At 40.1% G+C, this 24,982-nt stretch overlaps 2 protein-coding genes across 2 annotated transcripts in view; one reads left to right on the top strand and one right to left on the bottom strand.

The window, feature by feature from the left end:
* Positions 1-24,982, bottom strand: part of LOC149290393 (uncharacterized) — a 155,544-nt gene that overhangs the window by 93,505 nt on the left and 37,057 nt on the right. The gene's annotated exons all lie outside the window — the stretch shown is intronic.
* Positions 13,883-24,312, top strand: LOC149290394 (uncharacterized). Its single transcript, XM_089489273.1, has 5 exons — positions 13,883-14,247; positions 16,280-16,425; positions 19,628-19,794; positions 22,066-22,186; positions 23,621-24,312. Exons 3-5 carry the CDS (start codon positions 19,720-19,722, stop codon positions 24,178-24,180), a joined length of 756 nt encoding a protein of 251 aa, XP_089345399.1. The 5' UTR covers positions 13,883-14,247; positions 16,280-16,425; positions 19,628-19,719; the 3' UTR covers positions 24,181-24,312.

The following is a 24,982-nucleotide window of genomic DNA, read 5'->3' as shown; positions in this document are numbered from 1 at the left end:
CTTCTGCACTGATCCCTGAAAGCGGAAAGAGAACTAACCAAGCAGTGGGGACACACTTCCTTTGTTAACCCATTACGATTCCACTATAAGAGACAGGCTTTGGAGTTCTGATCCACTGCCAGCCGTAAGGTTTGGTTTAAAATATGGGGGCTCGCTCATCACCTGCAGCCTCTGGTTCTGTTGGAGGCAGGGCCTCTTCTCCAGCATCACCTGGAACAACGGACCAGAACAATGGACAACAACAGATGGAAGTGGCATGTGTGTTTGTGCATATACATAGATGTATATATGTGGAGGCATCTCTATCTAAGAGCACTAAGACTTATACTTTTAAGAGTCTACACACACACACGGGATGTTTAAAGTCTATAGATCTTGCATACAATACCCATAGATACATCTATACATACCCATAGATACCTGTCTGAACGTGTGCATGTGTACGCACACGTGTGTGTGTGTGTGTGTGTATATATATATATCAGGCCCTGATTGGCTGGAATCCTTGTCGCTCCCACCATCCTTGGCAATTTTGTCTTCTGGCAGCCATTTTGTGCTGCTTGTGACTGTGGGGAATAATGTTCCAGAACCTTCTCTGAGGCCTCAGTTGAACAGAGGCTTCTCTTTATCTCCTGAGGCTCCAGAGTCAGAAGGAGGCCAGGCTCCTTGGGCCAAAAGGAAGGAAGTGTGTCTCTTTGTGTGTCCTTTGTGTCTCTTTTCTGAGAGGGTTTTCTTATTACAAAGCTCTGCTCCTTCTGGGGAACATGGGTTTTAAAAGGGATCAGAAATGGGAAAGATAGTTTTAATGTAAGCCTTATTCTTCTTCTTCACAAACATTGGGCTTTGGCTTCTAAGAGGAGGCTTCTCCCCCAAAAAGGCTAAAAGTGGCTCCTTTGGGAGGTTTTAAAAGTCTCCCCAGTTTCCTTATTAATAGATTTTCAGGGAAGAAGGAAGGAGGCAGACCAGAATAACTCATATTACCAAGAATGAAACATACAAACATACAAACAAACAACAAGAAGAATAAGGATTAGAGACTAAAACAAACTACATATTTTTTTTAACGAAAACCATTATTAGGAGGGTAAAAACAAGACGTTTGAGAGGAAAAAGGAGAGAAGCCATACAAATGCCAGCATTGTGGGAAATATTTTTCTTTGAAGGGAGACTTAGTGAGACATCAGAGAGTCCACACAGGAGAGAAGCCATACAAATCCCAGTAGTGAACTAATATTATTTTTGTCAATAAGGAATACAACAATTATATTTTCAATCCAGTGGTGCTAAGAAAAGGCTCTTTTGATTTTGCTTGTACAGTTTGTCTGTCCATATGTCTGTTTATGTTTTAAGGTTGTATTTTGTTAAGTTTAGTTTTTCATTGCTGATAGTATATGTAGATAATTACTTTGTGTTGTAAACTTGGCTGGGGACTGTGGGTCGTGGTATAAATTAGGTAGATAGGGGACTGGGATTTTTTGCAGCTGGTTAGAATAGTTTTGGGAATGATAGGTTTTGGAATTTGTGGGATGTTGGCTGAAGAAAGTTGGGGGCAGGTATTAACAGAAAGGGTTAGTTTGTGGTAATGGCAAAGGGGCCTTGTTACCTGTGGAGCATAGACTGTGGGAATTGGAGGTGGGGCTATATTTGGAAGAGGGTGATGTTTTAGGTTTTGGGGTTTTAATATATTGTTTGGATTGGAGTGGGCAGTTCTGGCTTAAACACTGAATTTCTATGTCTTCTCAATAAAGTTCTTTGCTGTTTCAACACAATGGACTCTGATGCACAGAAGTTCTGAATTTGCCCAAACTGACCCTCTCTTCTCTCCTCAGTCCTCAGCTCCATTCCCAACCATAACAAAAGCAGAGGCAAACACACAGATACACACAGATACAGATACACACACACACACACACAAACATACAGGATAAACAGAAAAAGCTATATTTCCAAAGCAGAGCCTTCCTTTCCTGCCTTTCCCTCCTGAGTCCAGCTCTTCATCTTGGGCTCCATTGCGGTTTCCTTGAAGAAATGAGGGAAGGAAGGTTAGGCCGCTGAACCCCCGGCCTAACTTCCCTTTCCTGCAAAGCCTTCCAGCGGAATAAACAGCAGTATCATCAGCATCTAGGCCTAGGGATTACCTGCGCATGCTAGGAGAGGTCTTTGGTGGCATCTATGTATGCACAGTCTCAGCCCCTGAAGCCATTGCTGGCATCATAGTATGTTTTGAGGGAAGGAGGGAAGTGGGGAGAGCCCTCGTTCATTCAGAGGAATGGCTGGAGTGTCTTCTGGGGATCCCTTGGGGGGTTATAAGAAGGAAGGAAGCCCCTCTTCTCCCCCCAAAGAAAGGCAGGGGTCCTGCCAGGCCTCCTCTCTATCTTTCCTTCCCTGCCCCCTCCTCGGGGGATTCCTTAGGGCCCAGGTACTTGGGGTGTTATTATAAGAAAAGAGGGCAGGGGGGACCCTTGGAGAGAGGCATGGCCATGGAGGAAAGGGGGATCCAAAGGTAAAAAGGGCTTTGAGGAGCCCCCTCCCTCCTGGAAAGTGGAGCAGAGGAGAGACCCTCCCTTTTGATGCCTCATTTGGGGAAGAGTTTTGTGCCAAATAGAAAACATCATACAGGAAAGGGTTCAATAGCATTGGAAGCAACATTTTTCAGGGGAGAAGTTTTCTCTGGAGTCCTGGGGAAGGGGGCTCTGGGGGGGGAGTGAAGACCCAAAATCTAGGCCAAAGCCAAGAGGAGGGAGACAGAGGGGCCTCAAAGCTCTGGCAATCCCCTGGCAACCTGGGAACTAGGATCAGGATTGGGCACCCTCTCAAATACTTACCTTTTCCTTCACAACAACCCTGCAGAGGAGGACCAACAGAGAGACCCACAGCCTCAGAAAGATCCTCCCAACCCCGGTTTTGGGAACCTTCTGAAAGGGACTTGGACCCCCTTGAAGGGATGTAATAATAATAATAGTAATAATATCAATATTTATTTATATTCTGCCTTTTTGCAAAGGAATCAATGCGGATTACAGTAATAAAATAACATACAATTTAAGAAATACAATTAAAATTTCAAAAACCCCAACCCTCCTCCCAATTATAAATACATTAATCAACCCCTAAAAGGCTATTAAACAACAAGAAAACATTCCAAACACAATATAATAAAAAGTTTTTTCGGGCAATAAATGGATCATTTACTGAAGGGGGGGAGGGCAGGAACGATACATCAATAATAATTTCCATAACAGTAACGATGGCAAGGGTAAAGGTCAGGGGGAGGGAGAGGCAATTCAATAGATCTAATCTAGTCTGGAAAGGCCTGTCGGAAAAGATCCATCTTAATAGCCTTCCTAAAGGCTTCCAATGTGGAAATATGACGGATCTCATCCGGAGGTCTTTCCAGAGCCTGGGATCAGCTGGTGAGAAGGACTTCTGGATCACCGCTAAAAGTCTGGTCATCTTGAGTCATAGCAGGTTCTTTCCAGAGGACCTGAGTCTGCGGGTGGATTGTATGGGAGGAGGCACTCCCTCAAGTAGTCAGGACCCAAGCCATAGAGGGCTTTAAAGGTTACAACCAACACCTTGTATCTTGCCTGGAAACGAATGGGCAGCCAGTGGAGGGATTTAAGAACTGTTGTAATGTGGGGAGTTCTAGAAGTGCCCATAACCAACCTGGCTGCCATATTCTGTACCAATTGAAGTCTCCGAACTTGGCACAAGGGTAGCCCCATGTAGAGTGCGTTACAGAAGTTGAGCCGAAAGGTGACCAGCGCATGTACTACTGTTTCAAGGTCTCCCTGCTCCAGGAAACGGCGCAGTTGGAGTATCAGCCGAAGCTGATAACAAGTGCTCCTGACCTTTGCATCCACCTGAGCCGTCAGATGAAGTGATGAATCCAGGAGCACTCCCAAACTACGGACAGAGTCTTTCAGGGGAAGTGTGAACCCATCCAGAACTGGCTGACATAACTCCATTCCCGGATTAGGGGTCCTTCTTACAGTTGTAGTTGTAGTTATAGTAGTAATGGGTTATAGAAATCACATAATAGAAAATGATAGAAGGACAGATGGAGTGGCTTTTAGATGAAGGAGGGCGTTTGGAAAGAGGGATGGGGTTGCAGCTGGAGACTGGTTATCAAGGAGGAGAGAAGCTGGCTTGGGAACACCGCTCTTCAAGGTGAGGCTGTCTGGGAGAAGAGAAGGGAAGTATAGACAACCTTGGTATCTATGCAACCTCCGCTTGTGTTGCTTTAGCTTGGGAATTGGGGGCTGGCTTAGGGAGGGGTTGAGCTAGTTCCTTTGGACTTCAGACTTTGCAAAAAGGTGTTAATGGATGTTTCTGTCTGGATTCATCAATAAAACTTCTTTTGTTTCAAATGAGTTTGATTTTTTGAGCACAGGATGGACTCTAGATCTCACATTGCAACTTCAGGCTAATGCCCCTTGCCTGAGAGATTGAGACTGTCCCATTGTGACCTCAGTCTGCTTCTCCTTACCTGAAGGATTGAGACAAGACTATTGTGATCTCACCCTGAGGTTCCTTGCCTGAAAGACTGAGATGGGACTATTATGACTTCAGGCTCATGCTCTTTACCTGAAGGATTCAGAGAGAACTATTGTGATCTCAGACTGATGCTCCTTACCTGAAGCACTGAGACTGTCCCATTGTGACTTTGGACTGATGCTCCTTCCCTGAAGGATTAAGATGGGCTTATTGACTTCAGGCAGGTGTTCCTTACCTGAAGGATTGAGCCTGGCCCATAGCGACCTCAGGGTTATGAAGCTTGCCAGAAGGATTGAGACTGTCCCATTGTGATCTCAGCCTGAGGTGCCTTTCCTGAAAGATTGTGACGGGACTATTATGAGTTCAGGCTGGTGCTCTTTACCTGAAGGATTGAGACAGGACTATTGTGATCCTTACCAGAAGCATTGAGACTGTCCCATTGTGATCTCAGAATCATAGTTTAAGGAGAGATCTGAAACAGGATGTGAAATCTGAATTGAAGACAGAATTGAGAGAAATCAAACTATCTCTGGAGGAAGTCGCTAAAGAAATAAGTCAAGTTACCACAAGAATTGACAAATTGGAAGAAAAGTCTCAAATATTAGAAGAAAAATCTGCTTTTTTTAATTCAAGAACAGGAAATGCAACTGGATGCTAAAGCATTGGATGATTTAAAGCAAAGAGAAAACTTATTGAAAATAAGAGGACTAAAGGAAATCCAACATGAAAACCTCTATGAATATTTTGTTCCAGCGTTAGCTGATTATATGGAGATCCCCTATCAGGATTTCATTAACGATGTCAACAAAACTTCAGGATTAACTCTCAGATTGCAAAAGGCAAAAGCCTCTCCAGGGACATTATTATTTCTTTTGTGAGGAAAAAAATACAGCATGAACTTTTATTTTTGAGCTACGAAAGCCCTTTGGAAATAGAAGGTTGTGCAATAAAAATCTTTAAAGATATCTGGAAAAGAATTGTTCAGAAAAGGAGGAATTACAAATTCATAACAATGAACCTGAATAAATATAAAATCCTTTATAAATGGGAAAAGCTGGAGGAAATCTCAGTAAAGTGGAACCGAAAATGGTTCAAACTGAACATGGTTCAAAAAGCGAAAGATTTCTGGATTAAATATGGCAAGAGGATTGAAAATGGACCTGGAAGAAGAAATGACAAAAGAAGTGATGATATAGACCAAAACAATGGACAAAATGGGAATCTAAACGATTACATGGAACCAGGACAGATTGACAGTGAAGAAGATGAACAGGACATTAGTCCAAATCTAGAGGAAGAAATAAAAGATTATGATAGGAGGAATGCGACAGAGGAGGGAGAACGAATAGAAGAGGAGTTAAAGGTAAATATGATAATATTAGACCTAATAAAGGGAAAAAGAAGGGAAACTAGAAACCCCAACAGATTTGAATATGGACATTTTATCATGGAATATAAAAGGAGTAAACTCACCTATAAAGAGAAAGAAAATATATCACTGTTTAGGGAAACTTAAGAAAGATGTTGTCTTTTTACAAGAAACCCACAAAAGGCAAAAGGATATTAGATTATTAAAGAACAAGAAATTAGGGAATCAACAAAAAAGAAAAAGGGGATTGTGATGTATGTAAAAAAGGGACTATTACAGCAAAGGAAGTGTTCAATGATGTAAATGGCCGTTATCTTGGGGTTGAAGTGAACCTTCAGGGCAAAAAAGTATTATTGGTTGGAATATATGGCCCCCAGGGAAAAAAGATAATTCTTTTCAATCAATATATAATTTGATGTCAGACTTAGATTATAGAGAAATAATAATGATGGGGGACTGGAACGCTGTAATTAACCCTTTACTGGACAGATCTTGTAGTAAAGCCAGGAAAAAGAACCAAGGAAAACTCCCCATGTCCTTTTTTAAACTGATGGACAACCCAAAACTAGTAGATGTTTGGGGACATCTCTATTTGGGGCAAAGATTACACCTTTTTCTGACAGACATAAGACTTTTTCTAGGATTGACTTTCTTTTAGCTACTAAAACATTAGCTGTGCAAATTTTGGAAATGGAAATTTTACCAAAATCCTATAACCATGAATGTTAAGAAAGCTAAAACGTCATTTAATTGGTCACTGAATGAAAAACTATTACAGTTTCCTAAAAATGTAGCAAAAGCAAAACAGACTCTTAAATGGTATTTTGAAGAAAACATGGGGAAAGATACTGATCATATAATAAATTGCATCGAAAGCCGTGTTAAGAGGTTTTTAATAAAACTTAATGTGGAATACAAGAGAAAAAGCCAAGAAAAGACTCAGAAAATTCATGAAGAGCTGAAGAAGAAGGAAGAGGCTCTCCAAAAAAACCCAAGTGATGTAAAGACAAATAAAGAGATTAAACTCCTACAAAAACAACTCTCTATTATGCTAATTGAAGAGATGGAGAACAAGCTTAAACATCTCAAATTAAATAATTTCCAACAGTCTAATAAACCGGGGAAGCGGTTATCTTATAAACTTAGGGAAAAGAAAGAAAGGAAGATGATAACGAAGATTCAAGTTGGAAAGAGGATGGTCACAGAACAAAGCAAAATAAAAAAGGCCTTTCATAAGTTTTATGGGAAATTGTATAACCAAGAGGAAGAAGATTTGGACAAGATGAATTCCTATTTACAAAACACTGAGTTACCTAAAATAACTACAGAAAAAAGAAACCTTTTGAACCAACCAATAACCGCGAGCGAAGTCCTAAACGCTATTAAATGCAGTAAACCAGGCAGTGCTCCTGGTTCGGAGGGTTTCCCTGCATTGTACTATAAGACATTTCAGTTAGAACTAATAGATCCACTAAGAAACATGATGAACAGTATAAGAGAAGACACTTTCCCACCAACCTGGAAAGAAGCGGTAATTTCCTTGATATCCAAAGACGAAAGAGACCCAACACAACTAAAGAACTATAGGCCGATTTCTCTACTCAATAATGACTATAAGCTGTATGCAAGTATCTTGGCAGAGAGAATTAAAACAATAGTACCATTAGTGATACATAGAGATCAAAGAGGGTTCATCCTCAAAAGATATATTAAAGATAACATTAGGCATTTTAGAGATTTGATTGAGTATCACGAGATTAATATTGATAAGAAATTGGCTGCCCTTTTTTGATATTGAAAAGGCTTTTGATAACGTTTCATGGAATTTGTTATTTAGTCTTATGCAAAAGTTGGAACTGGGGAATAGGATTTTAAGTTGGGTACAAGCCATATATCAAAAACAACATGCAAGACTTAATGTGAACGGAGAGAGATCTGAAATGATAAACATCTACAAAGGAACCAGGCAGGGATGCCCTTTGTCCCTTTGCTTTTTGTGCTGATTATAGAAGTGCTGTGACAAAATGTAACAATAACTTGAAGATTAAGGGAATAAAGATTAAAGGAACTGAACACAAAACCCGGGAATTTGTGGATGACCTTATGGTAACTATTAGTAATGCCATTAATGACTCTAAAGCACTAATAAAGGTATTCAAGGATTTTGAATTAATTTCAGGACTGAAATTAAATAAAGATAAAACAACAATACTAACTAAAAATATGACGATATCGGAAGTAAAAGAGTTAGAATCAATTACAGGTTTTAACTCAAGTAAAAGAACTAAATATCTAGGAATTTGGGTCTCAAGTAAGAACTCTGATTTATTCCTGAATAAATATGAAAGATTGTGGTCCAGTGTTAAAAAGGATTTAGGAAATTGGAAAACCTTGAATCTATCACTGTTGGGAAGAATTGCTGTGGTCAAAATGAATACATTGCCAAGATTTCTTTCTTTATTTCAATCTATCCCAATTACTGTAAATGAAAAGCCATTTGTAGAATGGCAAAAGGGCTTGTCTAAGTTTATCTGGAAGGGTAAGAAAGCAAGAGTGAAAATGAAATACCTTCAGGGTTCAAGAGAGAGACTTGCCATGCCAAATCTCAAAGTATATTACTATGCAGCCTGTCTTTCGTGGTTAAAAGATTGGATCATTCTAAAAGAGGAGGATTTATTAAATCTGGAAAGCGTGAATTTGAGATTTGTCTGGCACTCCTACCTACTTTATGACAAGGATAAAGTAAACCAGGACTTTAATAATCACATTGTGATACACGCTCTACTCAGAACTTGGAAAAAATACCAAAAACTAATATGTCCTAAAATCCCTGTTTGGGCATCTGCCCATGAAGCCCTTTTTAAATATAACCCTAAGAAAGAGAGTTGGGTTATCTATCAAGATTTGATGGTGATAAATAATAATGGATATGAGATAAAGACATGGGAAAACCTACTGAAGAAGGGTTTCAAATATCGTGGTTCTTTTGCAGACAGCTAAGGGAACGATTTCTTATGGACAAAAGCAGTATGAGATTGGTAAAGTAGAGATTGTGAGATAGAGCGGGAGTTAATGCTAAATAAAGATGCCTTACTGTCAAGACTGTATAAATGTATTCTTAAAATGTATATGGAAGAAGAAGTTGTCAAAGACAATATGATTAAGTGGTCCCCAAACTTTGGTTTTTCTATTGGACCAATGGGAATATAGGTGGATCAAGCGATTGAAGTATACCTGTAGCCAGAATCTTAGAGAAAACTATTGCAAAGTCTACTTCCGATGGTACCTAACTCCCCTTAAGATCAGCAAAATGTATAATGATTGTACCAACCTGTGTTGGAAATGTGGGAAAGAGCAAGGCTCAATCTCTCACATGCGGTGGACTTGTCGGGAAGCATGTAAACCTTGGAAATCAATCTTCTTTGAAGTCAAGAAAATAACTGCCATAACTCTGAAGTCTTTTTGTTAAATATAATTGATCTTGATTTAGAGAGTAAATATGGTAAAATATTATTTTATATGTTATCAGCAGCAAGAATAGTCTGCGCCCAGAAATGGAAGCTGAAAGAAATCCCTACTAAAGAGGACTGGATTAGACACGATGGAGATGGACAAGCTCTCAAGAGAAATCAGGAATGGGTCCAAGAATGTATATAAAGAAGATTGGAATGACATTATGCTCTTTCTCCAAAAAGAATGGGGTAAAATGCTGTTCTGGGTATAGATTAAGTTGAAGTGGAAGTAAAGGTTTTGTTTCTCAGGGTGATAACAGCTGACAGAAGGTATATGTGTATATTGGTTAACTCTAATGATATGTAATTTAGAGAGGACTCGTTATGATAATTATACATATGAAATGAAGATGATGGGGGAAATGTAATTGTAGGAACAAGCATAATTAGAACATCTATTATAATTGTTAAATATATAATTTAAACTAGAAAACAACGGGATAAAGAGATAGTCTGACAGTAAGGAAGTAATGTTTGAGAACATAAACACGACAGATAGTAGTTTTGTGTTATGATATATTATGGATGATCGTCAAATGTTGTTTTTTGTTTTTATATGTTTTTAAAATTTAATAAACATTATATGTATATATATATATATATATATATATATATATATATATTCCTGTGTGGAAATGAAGAGTGACATTTTTAACAGGCTATTCCCAGATCATTGGGAACTGAGAGAAATATTCTTTTCCACTTCCTTGGAGAGACAGGATGAAGAAGATGTAATTTAGCCTCCTTGTTTCTAGCCAGATGTTGGATGCAGAGTAGAGAGTGATTTGCCTGCAATCTTTGCCAGTTGAAGCAACAAATCACTTAAGCCTTGCAGTTATAAGATTAGCAATCAATCAGTTATTAAGACTTAGACCAAAGACCATTTGCATACAAAATGTTAGAATACAAAACAGCTGTAGGAACTGCATAATAAAAGTACAACACAAGTAAATTACATAATAATCTTGCATGTAAAAGGTTTAACATTAAAATCGGTTAAAATACAGACAACAAAACTATAACTAAATGAGGGCGTCCTCAAAACAATCAACAGCAATATCGGCAATATATCTAGCCCCAATCTTCATTGCTGCCAGGGGAAAAGGAGAAACCTTACGAGTTAAAATCAGAGAGGAAATTAAAAAAGAAAAACCCTTTCTGAAAGAATAGTAGATCCAAAGGAGGCAGAATAGATCACCCCAAAATTGCTTCTCCTTCTTTATCTTCACAGCTAGCGCTAATTGACTCCATTATGGTGCTGTTGCCGGACGCTGTCGCTTGGTTGCTGTTCAACATGTTGTTTCTTCTCAGCAATGAGTAAATCCTCAAGGAGAGGCTCCTCTGCCCCATTTGGCTCCAAGGATGGAAATTCCCCTGCAATGGCTCCAGGCAAAGAGACGACGCTGTTGCCGGACGCTCTAGCTTTCCTTAAGCCGCGCGTCTTGTCTCTCCACTTACGGTACGCCGCTTCCAGCTTCGTTTGTGAGGCGTTTCTGAGCATCCAGGAGACTAAGAGTGGTTTGGACGCAGTTTGGAAGCGGTTTAGTCGTCATTAGGCAGAAACCTTTGAAGAGTTTGTGTAATGACTGGGCTCCAGTCAATGGAGGTCTTCTTCAGGCAGAAAAGGGAGGTTTATGCAAATGCAGAATGACATCACTGCTACGGAAGGCTCTCTTGACCAATCAGAGAGCAAGATGAAGGTTCTTCTGGAAGCTTCCGTGAGAAGGAGATATAAGGCCTGAGAGACCAAGAGACAGTTGGGGGAATTGTGTCAGTTGGAGATCCAGAGAGAGAGTTAAAGAGCGGATCTTGGAAGTTTGTCTCAGAATTGGACGCTTGGGTTTATTTGTTTTTTAATAGCTTGTATAAATTGAATGTTATATACCAGTGATTCCCAAAGTGGTCCAGGTGGACCCCCAGAGGTCCACGGGAGACTCGACGGGGGTCTACGTTGGCGTGAAACAAAATGGGGGATTCACAAGTTGAAAGTGGGGGGTCCACGAAAATTTATTTGGTTTCGATAATGAAGAACAAAAATGTTGGCTTGGTTTTACCTATCAATGTTAAAATCGCCTTATGATTACTAAAACAAAGATTTTTTTCTTTACATGTAGGTAACTGAAATGAAACATGACTGAATACAAGAAGAAATGTCGACAGTACAGTATTGATTATTTGAAATTTGGTTTTCTTCCATCAAAGGCAGACAAACGATTGCCCATATGCCTTTTATGCAACGGAGTTTTGAGCAATGACTCTATGAAACCATCGAAGCTCGAAGATCATCTAAGAAGGTGTCATTCTGATAAAATAGGTAAAGATTAAAAATATTTTCAAACACTGAAGGAAAAATATGAAAAGAGACCCACCGTGCACCGTATGTTCACTTCAACCTCTCAAAGTAACAATGATGGCTTGCGGGCATCTTACAATATCTCATTGCTTATAGCGAAATCTGGAAAACCACACACCATAGGAGAACAGTTAATTTTACACACTGTTGAAGAGGTTTTAAAAAACTGTTCTGCACAAACCTCCATTTGACGTACTCAAAATAATTCCTTTGAGTAACAACACTGTACCAAGATGTATTGATGAAATGCCCTGATATTGAAAGCTTCTTGTGTAAATATCTGCTAACAACTCATTTTTCTATTCAACTGGACGAGTCAACTTTACCTGATAATGAAGCATTATTACTGGCATACATTCGATTTGTTATGGATGAAGAAATCCATGAAGAGCTGCTATTTGTGAAAACTTTGGAGACGGACACTAAAGGCGAATCAATATTTAATGTCCTGAGTGATTTTTTAAAGGAAAAATCGATTCCATTTACAAACATTATTTTGGTAGCAACAGATGGAGCTCCTGCCATGTTCGGGCGATATCGTGGGTTTATAAGCCATCTTAAAAGAATTATACCAGGAGTAACTGCAATTTACTGTGTCATCCACCTGGTAGTGAAAAAATTGAGTGATAGATTGCACCAATCGCTTCAATTTGTGATTAAAGCAGTTAACAAAATAAGAAGTAATGCGTTGAATAACCATTTATTTGCACAATTGTGCGACGAAAATGATGAAGACTTCAAACGATTGCTCTTACATACTGAAACACGCTGGTTGTCGAAAGGTGCATGTTTAACAAGATTTTACTCACTTTTTGAATCAGTTTTAGCATTTCTGGAAAGTAAAGATCCAGATTTAAAAGAAAACCTGATCAAATTGAAAGCAGACATCGCGTATTTGACAGATTTGTTAAAAAAATGTGATGACATTAACTTGCAGTTACAAGGGGACAGCCTAAATTTAATAAAAACAAAGGGTGTAATTTCGGCTTTTCTTGAAAATTGAAATTTATGAAGCAAAATATTAGTCAGCACGAATTCTCTCAGTTTCCAAACTTGTCATAGGCAGAATGACTTGATGAGGATATTCAGGCATATGTTCAACATTTAAATGCCCTGCATAATGACTTCAAAAACAGATTTGAAGATATTCTGACGATGGAACTACCACCATGGATCATAAATCCATTTGATGAAACGGAAGTGGTGAATGTGGTATTACAAGAGGAGCTACTCAAGCTTAGCACCAATGAGGAGCTGAAGGTGAAATTTAAAAAAGGCTATCAAACATTTTGGCTGCAGGTAGAAATACCCGAAAAATATCCTGGGCTGTGGGAAATTGCGAGAAAACTTTTGAATAGTGTTTCCCTCGTCATACCTTGTCGGAAAAGGTTTTAGTGTCGTTACAAACCTATTAACAAAAAAAAGGAGCAGATTGAACATCACAGAACGGGGAGATTTGTGGTTATTCCTTACAAAACTGAAGCCAAATATTGATAATTTGCTGTCAATCCATCAAGTACATTCCTCCCATTAAAATTATGATTATTTTTTTGTTGATTTGCATTGTTGAAGTTATGTTACATTATTAATGTTTAATTTTAATTCTATTAAGTCTGTAATCATATTATTTTAATAAACAGAACACAAGAAAATATACTATTTTTATTTTTATTTTTACCACTCCGAAATTAGGGTTGGAACTCAGCCGCGACACAAATTTCCATCGTTAGATCTAATCTTCACATTTTTGATCGCTTTATAAATAAAGGTTAATAATAATAATAATAATAATAATAATAATAATAATAAATATGGTAGAAATGTAGCAGCAGGGGGTCCACCGAAGCCAGCAAAATTTTGAAAGTGGTCTATGAGAAAAAAAAGTTTGGGAACCTCTGGCTTAGAGGAAGGGTCTGAGGAGGAGGAAGAGGAGGAAGGCTTAGGGGAAGGGCCTGAGGAGGAGGAGGAAGAGGAGGAAGACATAGAGGAAGGATCTGAGGAGGAAGGCTTAGAGGAAGGGCCTGAGGAGGAGGAAGAGGAGGAAGGCTTAGGGGAAGGGCCTGAGGAGGAGGAGTAAGAGGAGGAAGACATAGAGGAAGGATCTGAGGAGGAAGGCTTAGAGGAAGGGCCTGAGGAGGAGGAAGGCTTAGGGGAAGGGCCTGAGGAGGAGGAGGAAGAGGAGGAAGACATAGAGGAAGGATCTGAGGAGGAAGGCTTAGAGGAAGGGCCTGAGGAGGAGGAAGAGGAGGAAGGCTTAGAGGAAGGACCTGAGGAGGAAGAGGAAGAGGAGGAAGACATAGAGGAAGGATCTGAGGAGGAAGGCTTAGAAGAAGGGTTTGAGGAGGAGGAAGAGGAGGAAGGCTTAGGGGAAGGGCCTGAGGAGGAAGAGGAAGAGGAGGAAGACATAGAGGAAGGATCTGAGGAGGAAGGCTTAGGCCTGAGGAAGAGGAGGAGAAGAAGAAGAAAAAGAAAAAGGAAGCAGCAGCAGCAGCAATTCCTGAGCAGAATACTTTTTGGTTGTTGCTTATTATTATTATTAAATTGTATTTATTTATTTATAAAGGCTTATAAAGATTTATTTATAAAGATAATCTCAGGGAGTCTCTATATCATCACATCAGGAAAACTTTTAGGTATTGTTAAGGTTTGGAAATGCTGTTTGAGGTCCTTTCTGACTTTGGGGCCCTTTCATCCCCCATTTTGGGTTCCCTGAAGGCCTAAAACTGACAACTGCCAAGTGCTGAGGCAGAGGCAGCCATTTTGTGTTCTGGAGGCCATTTTGTGCTTCTTGTGACTGTGGGGAATAATGTTCTGGAATCTTCTCTGAAGCCTCAGTTGAACAGAGGCCTCTCTTTCTCTCCTGAGGCTCCAGAGTCAGAAGGAGGCCAGGCTCCTTGGGCCAAAAGGAAGAAAGTGTGTCTCTTTTCTGAGAGGGTTTTCTTATTACACAGCTCTGCTCCTTGTGGGGAACATGGGTTTTAAAAGGGATCAGAAATGGGGAGGATAGTTTTAATACAATCCTTATTCTTCTTCTTCTTTACAAACCTTGGGCTTTGGCTTCTAAGAGGAGGACTGCCCCCCAAACAAGGCCAAAAGTGGCTCCTTTGGGAGGTTTTAAAAGTCTCCCCAGTTTCCTTATTAAGAGATTTTCAGGGAAGAAGGAAGGAAGCAGACCAGACCATCTCATATTATTCCCAAATAAACATAGAAACAAACAAGAACAACAAAAATAAGGATTAGACAGATAAGCAGACTGCTTATTTCTTTTAAAGGAAATCCATTATTAGGAAGGTAAAAACTAGACATGGGTGTTTCTGCCCTTTTACAACCAACTCAGGCTGTATCTGCACTGCAGAAATAATCCAGTTCTAAAGTGTGTTAACTCTCCTGGTTCGTTCCTATGGAATCCTGGGATTTGTAGTTTGTTGTGGCATGAGAGCTCTCTGGCAGAGAAGGCTAAGTGTCCCAAAGATAATATCCCAGGATTCCATAGCACTGAGGGTTAAAGCGGTGTCAAAGATCCTTATTTCTATAGTGCGGATGCAGCCTTCTTGGAAAAGGGGCAGATGCTGGGGAAAAGAGGAGAAATGCAGAAGGAAAGGAGGATGGACAACACCAGCCTCTAGAATCCTAGGTGGAAGCTGAAGAAAGTAAAAAGTTTTCCCTAGATTAATTCTGGAAGGAGCTTTCAGGTGATTTTTAGGTTAAACATGTTTTTATTTAGCTATGCAAGGCTCACCTGACCTGGTTGTTTCCTTTTACAAGTGTATATTTTGTTAGTTTTAAATAAAGTTTCCTGAAACATGTTGGACCCGCTCATATTATTATAAGCAGCCTATCCCTACCTTTTTCATTGCATTTCTGCCTCTGCTCTCAACAGCAGAAACAGAAAAGCTATCTCCCAAGGCCCCCTCCCTCCAGGACCTCCTTCCCTCAGTCTCTCTCCCTCCCATGAAGGACTCAAACTGACAACTGCCAAGCTCTGACGCAGAGGCAGCCCTTTCGTGTTCTGGCAGCCATTTTGTGCTTCTTGTAACTGTGGGGAATAAAGTTCCAGAACCTTCTCTGAGGCCTCAGTTGAACAGAGGCTTCTCTTTCTCTCCTGAGCCTCCAGAGTCAGAAGAAGGCCAGCCTCCTTGGGCCAAGAGGAAGGCAATATGTCCCTTTGTGCCTCTGGCCTTCCATTTTGGGGCGAAGGAAGGAAGGAGGGAAGGGAGGGAGGAAGGGAGGAAGGAAAGGAGGAAGGAAGGGGCCTGTGGGTGTTTGAGGAAGGGGAGGCAGGGGACCCAGGGCCAGTGGGGAGGCTGGGCTTTGGGGGCTGGGAGAGGGAGGTGGGGAAAGAGACCCTCCCTTTGAGTCCTAGCTGGGGAGGGTCCCACCAGTTCTTGCCTCCCCCTTTGGGAAAGGAGACCCCCTCAGCCCCCTGGACTCACTCCTGACACTCATTCCTAGAATGGCTGGGACTCAGAGGAGTTTCCTAGGCATGGTCACCTTCTGCCCTCCATGGCCATTGGCACTGACCTTTCCCCATTGCCTTCCCTCCCTCAGCCTTGTGGACCTCCTTCTCCTTCGCACTCAGAGCAACCCTTCTCTACGGCTGAGGAGACGGCCTCTGACCTGGGGAAGCTACGGCCATAAAGGACTGCAGAAGAGGCCTTTCTAGGGCTGCAGGAATCGGGGTCTTTGTACTGAAGGTAGGCCTTTATTCCTGGAGCTGGAAGAGGACCTTTGTTTAAATGTTTCAGTCCAGGATTGTGTGGAAGGGTTGCAGCTGACAGACTGAGCCCATGCTTTGCAGGCATTGAGTCCCAAATTTACTCTCTGGCAGCATTGTCTTCCCAGAATGTGGAAGTGAGATTTCCAGACCCCAGACACACAGTGCGCCAGTGAGTCCTTTGTGTGGGGAATGTGTGTGTATGTGGTGTTTACTAGAGCTTAGTGAGCTATTCGTTTCAATGGGTTTATAAAATGAATTTACATAGGTCTTCACATCCCCAAAATGAGAATAATCCAGGATTCAATCTTCCCTCATAATCCTATACAGAAGAGGCAATGAAAATATGGAATAAACTTAGATATTTAAAACAAAGGTATTTTCAACATTCAAACAAGCCAGGAAGATGGCTTACAAATAAAATAACGAAGTTAAAAGAATGAAACATCTTTACGTAAATATAAAAAGATTAGACATTAACATCTGGCCAAAATAAAATTAAGAAGACCTTCCAAGTATTCTATGCTAAATTGTATAAAGGATGTCAAACTTTTAGGGCATAAATAGAGGAGTTTTTGGGAAAAGCTAACTTAAAGCCACTTTCAGATAAACAAAGAAATATATTGAATGGACCGATCATAACAGCAGAAATCATCGAAGTAATAACAAAAAGGGAAAGTTATTATAAAGTATTTGAGGATCAGTTCTTAACACCACTCAAATTAACAATAAATGCCATCAAAGAAAACCATTATCCTGAAACATAGAAACAAGCTAATACAACTTTGCTGTTAAAAGAAGATAGAGATGCAACTGAGGTAAAGAGCTATAATTTCCTTATTAAATATGGATTATAAATTATTTTCTATGATTTTGGCCGATAGATTCAAAAAAACTCTTGAAGACTGGATTCAAAAGGACCAATCGGGATTTCTCCCTCACAGATAACTCTGTGATAACATCCGAAACATCTTAATTATAATTGAATATTTTGAAAGGCACAACGGAAAAAAAAACTTGCACTTATCTTTATTGATTTAGAAAAAGGCCTTCGATAACATAAGATGGGATATGTTATTTGCGACACTTGAAAAATGGAAATAGCAGCTTCTTATTTAAGATGCATAAAGGCAATGTATAAAGATCAAAGAGCCAAACTAATTGTTATCTATAAAAAAAGAAGAATTTAAGATTTCTAAAGGCAAATGGCAAGGTTTCCCACTTTCATCCCTTTTGTTCATTCTGATCCTTGAAGCACTGAATAATAGGATAAGATTAGAAAACAAGATCAATGGAATAAAAATTAAAATACATTGAGTTTAAAATGAGAGTCTTCTCAGACGACATTTGTATTCCCTGGAGAACCCAGAAAAGAGCACAAGACAATTGATGGATGGAATAGTGGAATTGGAATATGATTCAGGACTAAAAGTAAACAGAGACAAAACAACATTAATAACAAAAAATATGGGGGAAAGGAAGAAGAAATCCTGGAAGAAATTAGTGGATTTAAAGTGGGAAAGAAAGTTAAATATCTAGGAATAAATTTAACAAATAAAAACTCAGATCTATTTCACAATAACTATGAGACACATGGAAGGAAGTCAGAAAGACCTAGAAAAATGGGGGAAATTACACTTATTGCTATTAGGAAAATATCACTGATCCAAATGAGTTTCCTTCCTAAAATACTGTTTCTGTTCCAAGCGATACCCATCATCCAGAATGAAAAACCATTGAATCTATGGCAAAAGGAAATCTCAAAATATATTTGGAATAAAAAAAGAGTCAGGATAAAAATGAAAATACTTTGTGATGACAAAAGTAGAAGAGGACTTTATTATGCTGCTTGTTGTTTAGTTTGGATTAGAGAATGGGTTCTGTTAGAGAATGAACAATTGTTATGTCTGGAGGGTGAACATTTAAGATTTGGGTGGAATGGATACCTGATTTACGGTAAAGAGAAAGTTCATAAAGAAAGCTCAAATCATTTAGTACGAAAAGCTCTATTGAAGATCTGGGGGAAAAACAAGTGTAGAATATGTCCAAAAATACCTTTATGGTGTTTGCCGCATGAGGCTCTTTTCGGGAGGAAAAGTATCCAGAAAACTAACTGGTTAAGATACAAGGATGTAATGAAAGAATCACAAGGAAAACTAGAGATCAAAACACAAGAAGAACTTAAAGAATCTGGCCTAGATTGTCACTGGTATGTTTATCATCAAATGAGGGAGAGGTTTAAAATAGATGTGAAATTAGAAGGAATACAAAATGAAAAGTGGGAATTGTGGAAGCCATGCTCCATGTTCATTCCATGCCTGATGAGAGTGTTGGGTGCAAGGCATTGGAGAAGCCTCCAGCTGTGTTCCTCTAGCCAGAAGCCAAAGGAAGGCATTCTCCTCTGAGGGCCACTGGGGAGGTCAGGAGGTTTCAGCAGATGATGCACTCATTTCACATCTAGCTACAGGGACATAGCCAGGGTCCTCTCCAATTCCCCATCCCCTGACCCCCCTCCACTCTCACAAGGCATGGAGTGTCAGGACCATGGTGAACAGGTCTGAGGAAATGACAGGCATGTGGCCACTAGAAGTCATTGACAGCTCTAGTGGCAGTTAGATGTGTCAGCATTTAAACAGTGCATCATTGGAATGTTGATGCAACTGTCAACTGTCATTCTCAACTGTCTCTGAGGAAGAGTCAGACAGTGTGTGCCTCAGAGTGGGTTGTTACTGGTGTGGATGGTGGAGGGTGTCTGTATATAGTGTTATACACACTGGAACTTCTTATATGAATAAAAGCCTCATCTGAGAGAAGATTACAGTGTCTCTTTGCTCATTGAGAAAGCGACAGGTGTTTCTTCAGCTCACAAGCTACTGACTACAGTCAAGGTGGAGAATCTGGTGCAATACGTTAACATGTTGCCTCAAGTGCTGCGCAACATAGCAACGTCAAAAGCGTTTTAACATGGAGTATCTGTTGTGTAGGGGAGCTGCAGTGAATCTATGCTAGGTCCAGGGGTCTTTGTTTGGTGAAGAGGGAGGAAGGGGATATACACCTCTGCATTGGCCCAAAGGAGGCATATGTCACCTGTGTATGTCACTAGCAGCATGTTGTTCTCTGTGTCTTTGAGTGATGCAGGGTTTCTTGACAAACCAAGCACTAACCCTAGTCTCTTTTCTCAGGAACTTCATCTCGGTCTCTTTGTACACAGCGTTGGGGCATATTTTACTGGAAGAGACCCAGGTGCAGGGCCACCAGGACACCTTTCCAGCTAATGGCCAACACAGAGGCCAAGCGGAGGGAGTTGGGCTCCAAGAGAAAGAGGCTGTTGAAGTACAACAAGTCTTTGGTGAGTTGCCATCCTGACTATTAATTTCATTTGTGTCACTGCTAGGCCAGCTCATGAAAGCAAGTGGACAACATATTGTCCCAGTTTGGCAGAGAAAGTCCTGGTTAATCCTCTATCACCCCACTTTTTCAGAGGCTTTCAAAAATGTCCCGTTCCTTTCTCCTCCTCCCACTTTCCCCCTTTTCCTCAGCTCTCTTGGGTTGCTGCAAAATGACTTCCAAGGTGTATGGATCCCTTCAACTCAAAAGAGGGGATAGGAGAGGAGATAGATTGCCAGGGTCTTCCCTTGCCGGGAGGCTGAGCCAAAAGCGAACTGCTGTGCCCTTCCTAGTTTGTGTGATCTTCCTCATAAACAACTTTGGCCCTCCTCACCACCTTCTGCTGCTGCTTGTCCACATGTGCCTTGCTTTTCCTAACTGTGAGATGATGGGGATATGGAAGACCATCTCTGGATCTAAATTGGGGGAGGGCCCAGTGGCCCTCAAGTCCAGAGTGCTCCCCAGAACTGTTTTTTAAAAACGACATTTGCCTCTGAAATTTGGCAAGAAACGGCTAAATGCACCATAATTTTCTTGTGGCTAAATATACTATATGTGTTGGGATAGTCAGTATCCTAATCCATCCTCAGTATCTCAGCCATGGCCTAAATTATATTTTTTATTATATTTTAAATTATATTTAAAAGATTCGAGACAAACTGGATCTCAAAGGCAGTAGCTTTTCTGTATACGTCTCATATGATGGACACAAACGAGACAAAGTCTTTAATGAACATCTATTGAGGAAACCTTTCATTAATAACTGGCTAACTGTGAAAAAATGCTTTACATTGGACTTTCACTTTGGGTTTCCCCACAGGAGGCTTTTTTAGGCCAATGAGGAAAAGATCAGAAATGGATAAGGTACAGAGACATATGAACTCATGATATTGAAGGAAATGTTATATTAAGATTAAAGGAAGAAATCATAATTAAAATAGGCCATATGAATTGGTTGAATTATATTCAACTTAAAGAAGGAATCATAGAATCGTAGGGTTGGAAGAGACCAGAAGGGCCATCAAGTCCAACCCCTGCCATGCAGGAATTCACAATCAAAGCATGCCCAACAGTATGCAAAGCAATCTTGTAGCACCTTGAAACCAACTAAAAGGAAGAGATTGGCAACATGAACCTTCATGGACTTGTGCCCAATTCATCATGCGCATGATAGACCTTGTCACAATAGGTTTACCAAGCCAGATTTACAAAGGATAAGAGTTTATTTGGTTTTGAGAAAAAATACAATGAATATTAATGAAAGAAGATGAAAAAGATATATTATGTAAAATATATAACATCTTACTGAAAAGATCCCTTGAAGAAGTGGAAATTAAAGGTTCGATGATAAAATGGGCACAAGAGTTGGGATACAATTTAGACTTGGAAAAATGGGGGAAAGCTAGATTAAAAACAAAAATAATTACAGTAGCACAAAAAATAAAAGAAAATTATTTGTTGTAAATAGATGGTATCAAACACAATTATAAATTAAAGGATTACCGGTGTTGGAGATGTCAAAAAGAAATGGGTACATATTTGCATATGTGGTGGCAAGTCACATATATAAAGTCATTTTGGGTGAAGATTCATTTGGAAATAAAGTTAATATTAAAAATTGATTTTGAGTTTGGACCAGAACTATATCTGTTAAACAAGACCTCATTACTAGACCCAGAGGAAGAAAGGAAATATTGGAAAATATTATTATACTTAATATCGGCTGCCAGAAGGATAATAGCAAAGAACTGGAAATTACCTATAACCCAACAAATAGAGACTTGCCAAAACGAAATCGGGGAATTGAAAGATCTAGACAGATTAACAGCATTAATAAACAAGAAGGATATGGTTAAATGGGAAAAGGATTGGGAAGCTGTCAGACTTTATTTAACGGCTGCTCAATACCTCAAGAAGAGGTAAAAGAAACAAAACCTTTTTACAGTTTCTTGTGGAGAGTCATCAGGTATAAGCCTAATATATAACAGATTTGTAGCTTGTTGATATATTTTTTTATTTATCTTGTTGTAAAAATGCAAGCTTTGTAAAAAGAAAGATATATTACCACAATAAAAAAGGGTGGATAAGACAGTAGCTTTTTTCTTGCTAACAGAATTTAAAGTTTATTTCCTGCACTGAATTCTGAAGTGATGAAATAATATTTGGATGCATTATGTGATTTCCTCCCCTTTTGCTTAGTCACTCTCTGGATGAGGGCTATTTTCTATTTCAGGTGACCTTTGCAGATGTGGCAGTATATTTCTCTGAGGATGAATGGAATCTGTTGACGAAGAAACAGAAACTTTTGTACAATTATGTAATGATGGACAATTACGAGAATGTGGCTTCTGTAGGTAAGGAACCTGAATCCATTGCTCTTTCTATAAAGACTGAGGGCACTTTCATACTCTATTATCATGTCGCTATGGTTCCATTATGATTGTAGAATCATTGAGTTGGAATAGACCACAAGGGCCATCTAGTTCAACCCCCTTCTGTCATGCAGGAATACACATTCAAATCACCCCCAAGAGATGGCCATATAGCCTCTCTTTAAAGACCTCCAAAGAAGAGAACTCCACCAAACTCTAAGGGAGTATATTCCACTGTCAAAGAGCGCTTACTGTCACAATGTTCCTCCTAATGTTTAGGTGGAACCTCTTTCCCTGTGTCTTGCATCCATTCTGGTGTCTCCTTTTCTCTGTATCAGCAAAAAGCAAGCCTGCTCCTTGTGCAACATGACACCCTTTCAAATATTTAAACATGGATATCATATCCACTCTTTATCTTCTTTTCTCCAGGCTAAACATAACCACCTCTCTAAGCTGCTCCTCATAGAGCTTGAAGGTTTCCATACCCTTCACCACTTTGGTTGCCCTCCTTTGGACATGATCCAATTTGTCAACATCCTTTTTGAATTGTGGGGCCCAGAACTGGGCACAGGATTATTCCAAGTGAGGCCTGACCAAAGCAGAATAGATTGGCACTATTACTTCCCTTGATCTAGAAACTATTCTTGTATTGATGCAGCCTAGAATCACATTGTCCTTTTTAGCTGCCTCATCACACTGTTGGCCCATGTTCAACTTGTGGTCTACTAGGAGTCCTAGATCCCTTTCAAGCCTAGTTTAATTGTGATAGCAACATCCTGTAGAATATTTGAATCTGTACTTCAGTGAAACACTATTGCTCTCAAGTTTCTAAGGATTCTAAATACCCCATCCTAAACTGCCAATTCTAGCACTTTGTGGAAAGAAGCCATGGAGATTAATGCTTTTCACACCCAAATGGTACTCAGCACATCCCTGAGTAAGTTTCCTACCATTTTTGGCCCTTCTTCTATCCTTTTAAGGTTCTGGAGAGTCTTCTTGGGGGAAAGACCTCTCTTGGGCCTGCCATCGCTCAGAGAGGACTCAACAGTGGCAAAATGGCCTCCTCTTCCCCAAAGGGATGCTGTGGGATGTTGGGGGCAAAATATTATTTCACCCCTCCCCCCCCAGGCAATACAATACCCCTGAGGTCTCCTCCAAACCTCATGAGTAGTCCATGCTTGTCTTATAATGTTTTAAGGCTGTTTTAAGGCTGCTCCCTGGCACTTGACCCTCACCAAAATTTGAGTCCAGGTCCCAGCCCCCTTACTCTGACTTTGCCAATGAGTTATTGGAATCTGACTCCAACTTAATTTAATATCAAATAGGGAGGAGTAAACATAGGGCTAAATCTTGAGCTAACACTTTCCTCTCTTAACTCTGATATTCAGTATTATCTATCATTATCCTTCTTTACAGAAGAACTTGTCAGTCATGGGAGAGTCCACACATCAGAGAAGCCATACAACTGCCAGCATTGTGGGAAATGTTTTTCTTGGAAGTTAAGCCTAGTGACACACCAGAGAATCCACACAGGAGAGAAGCCATACAACTGCCAGCATTGTGGGAAATGTTTTTCTCAGCACTCAAACCTACTGACACACCAGAGAGTCCACACAGGGGAGAAGCCATACAACTGCCAGCATTGTGGGAAATGTTTTTCTCGGAAGTCAGTCCTAGAAATGCATCAGAGAATCCACACAGGAAAGAAGCCATACAAATGCCAGCATTGTGGAAAATGTTTTTCTTTGAAGGGAGACTTAGTGAGACATCAGAGAGTCCACACAGGAGAGAAGCCATACAAATGCCAGCATTGTGGTAAATGTTTTTCTTCAAAGTCAGACCTAGTGAAACATCAGAGAGTCCACACAGGAGAGAAGCCATACAAATGCCACCATTGTGAGAAATGTTTTCCTCAGAAGTCACACCTAGTGGCACATCAGAGAGTCCACAGAGGAGAGAAGCCACACAAATCCTAACATTATATTTGTCAATAACGAATACAACAAATATATTTTCAATCCAGCAGTGCAAAGAAAAGGCCTTTGTGATCTTATTTGTAAAAGTTGTCTGTCAATATGTCTCTATGTTTTCAAGTTGGATTTTGTTACGTTTAGGTTTTAATTGCCAATAGTATAGATAATTGCTTTGGGTTGTCAATTTGGCTGGGGATTGTGGGTTGTGGTATATGTTAAGTAGATGGGAGGTTGGAATTTGTTGCAGCTGGTTAGAATAGTTATGGGAATTATAGCTTTTGCAATGTGTGGGATTTTGGCTTAAGAAAGTTGGAGGCAGGTATTAACAGAAAGGGCTAGTTTCTGGGAATGGCAAAAGGGGGCCTTGTTACCTGTGGGGCAGAGACTGTGGGAATTGGAGGTGGGGGCTAGGTTTGGAAGAGGGTCATGTTTTTGGTTTTAGGGGTTTTAATGTATTGTTTGGATTGGAGTGGTCAGTTCTGGCTTAATCACTGAATTTCTATGTGTTCTCAATAAAGTTCTTTACTGTTTCAACACACTGGACTTTGATGCACAGAATTTCTGAATTTGCCCAAACTGACCCTTTCTTCTCTCCTCAGTTCTCATCTCCATTCCCAGCCATAAGAACAGCACAGAGACACACACACAAACATACAGGATACACAGGGAGAGCTATATTTCCAAAGCAGAGCCTTCCTTTCCTGCCTTTCCCTCCTGAGTCCAGCTCTGCACCTTGGGCTCCATTGCAGTCTCCTCAAAGGAAGAAAGGAGGGAAGGAAGGGGAGGCACATACCTTCCTTTCCCA

The sequence above is a fragment of the Sceloporus occidentalis genome, unplaced genomic scaffold (assembly GCF_023333645.1).
Source record: "Sceloporus occidentalis isolate IW3139 unplaced genomic scaffold, rSceOcc1.0.p SCAF_39, whole genome shotgun sequence".
NCBI lineage: Eukaryota > Metazoa > Chordata > Lepidosauria > Squamata > Phrynosomatidae > Sceloporus > Sceloporus occidentalis.
Note: the sequence above shows the minus strand (reverse complement) of the source record. Positions and strands in the feature narration are given on the sequence as shown.

Coding starts and splice junctions, on each gene's coding strand:
- LOC149290394 (XM_089489273.1), top strand. CDS start 19,720: ATGGCCAACACAGAGGCCAAGCGGAGGGAGTTGGGCTCCAAGAGAAAG. Junction 19,795..22,065: donor TGAAGTACAACAAGTCTTTG/GTGAGTTGCCAT, acceptor TTTCTATTTCAG/GTGACCTTTGCAGATGTGGC. Junction 22,187..23,620: donor CGAGAATGTGGCTTCTGTAG/GTAAGGAACCTG, acceptor CCTTCTTTACAG/AAGAACTTGTCAGTCATGGG.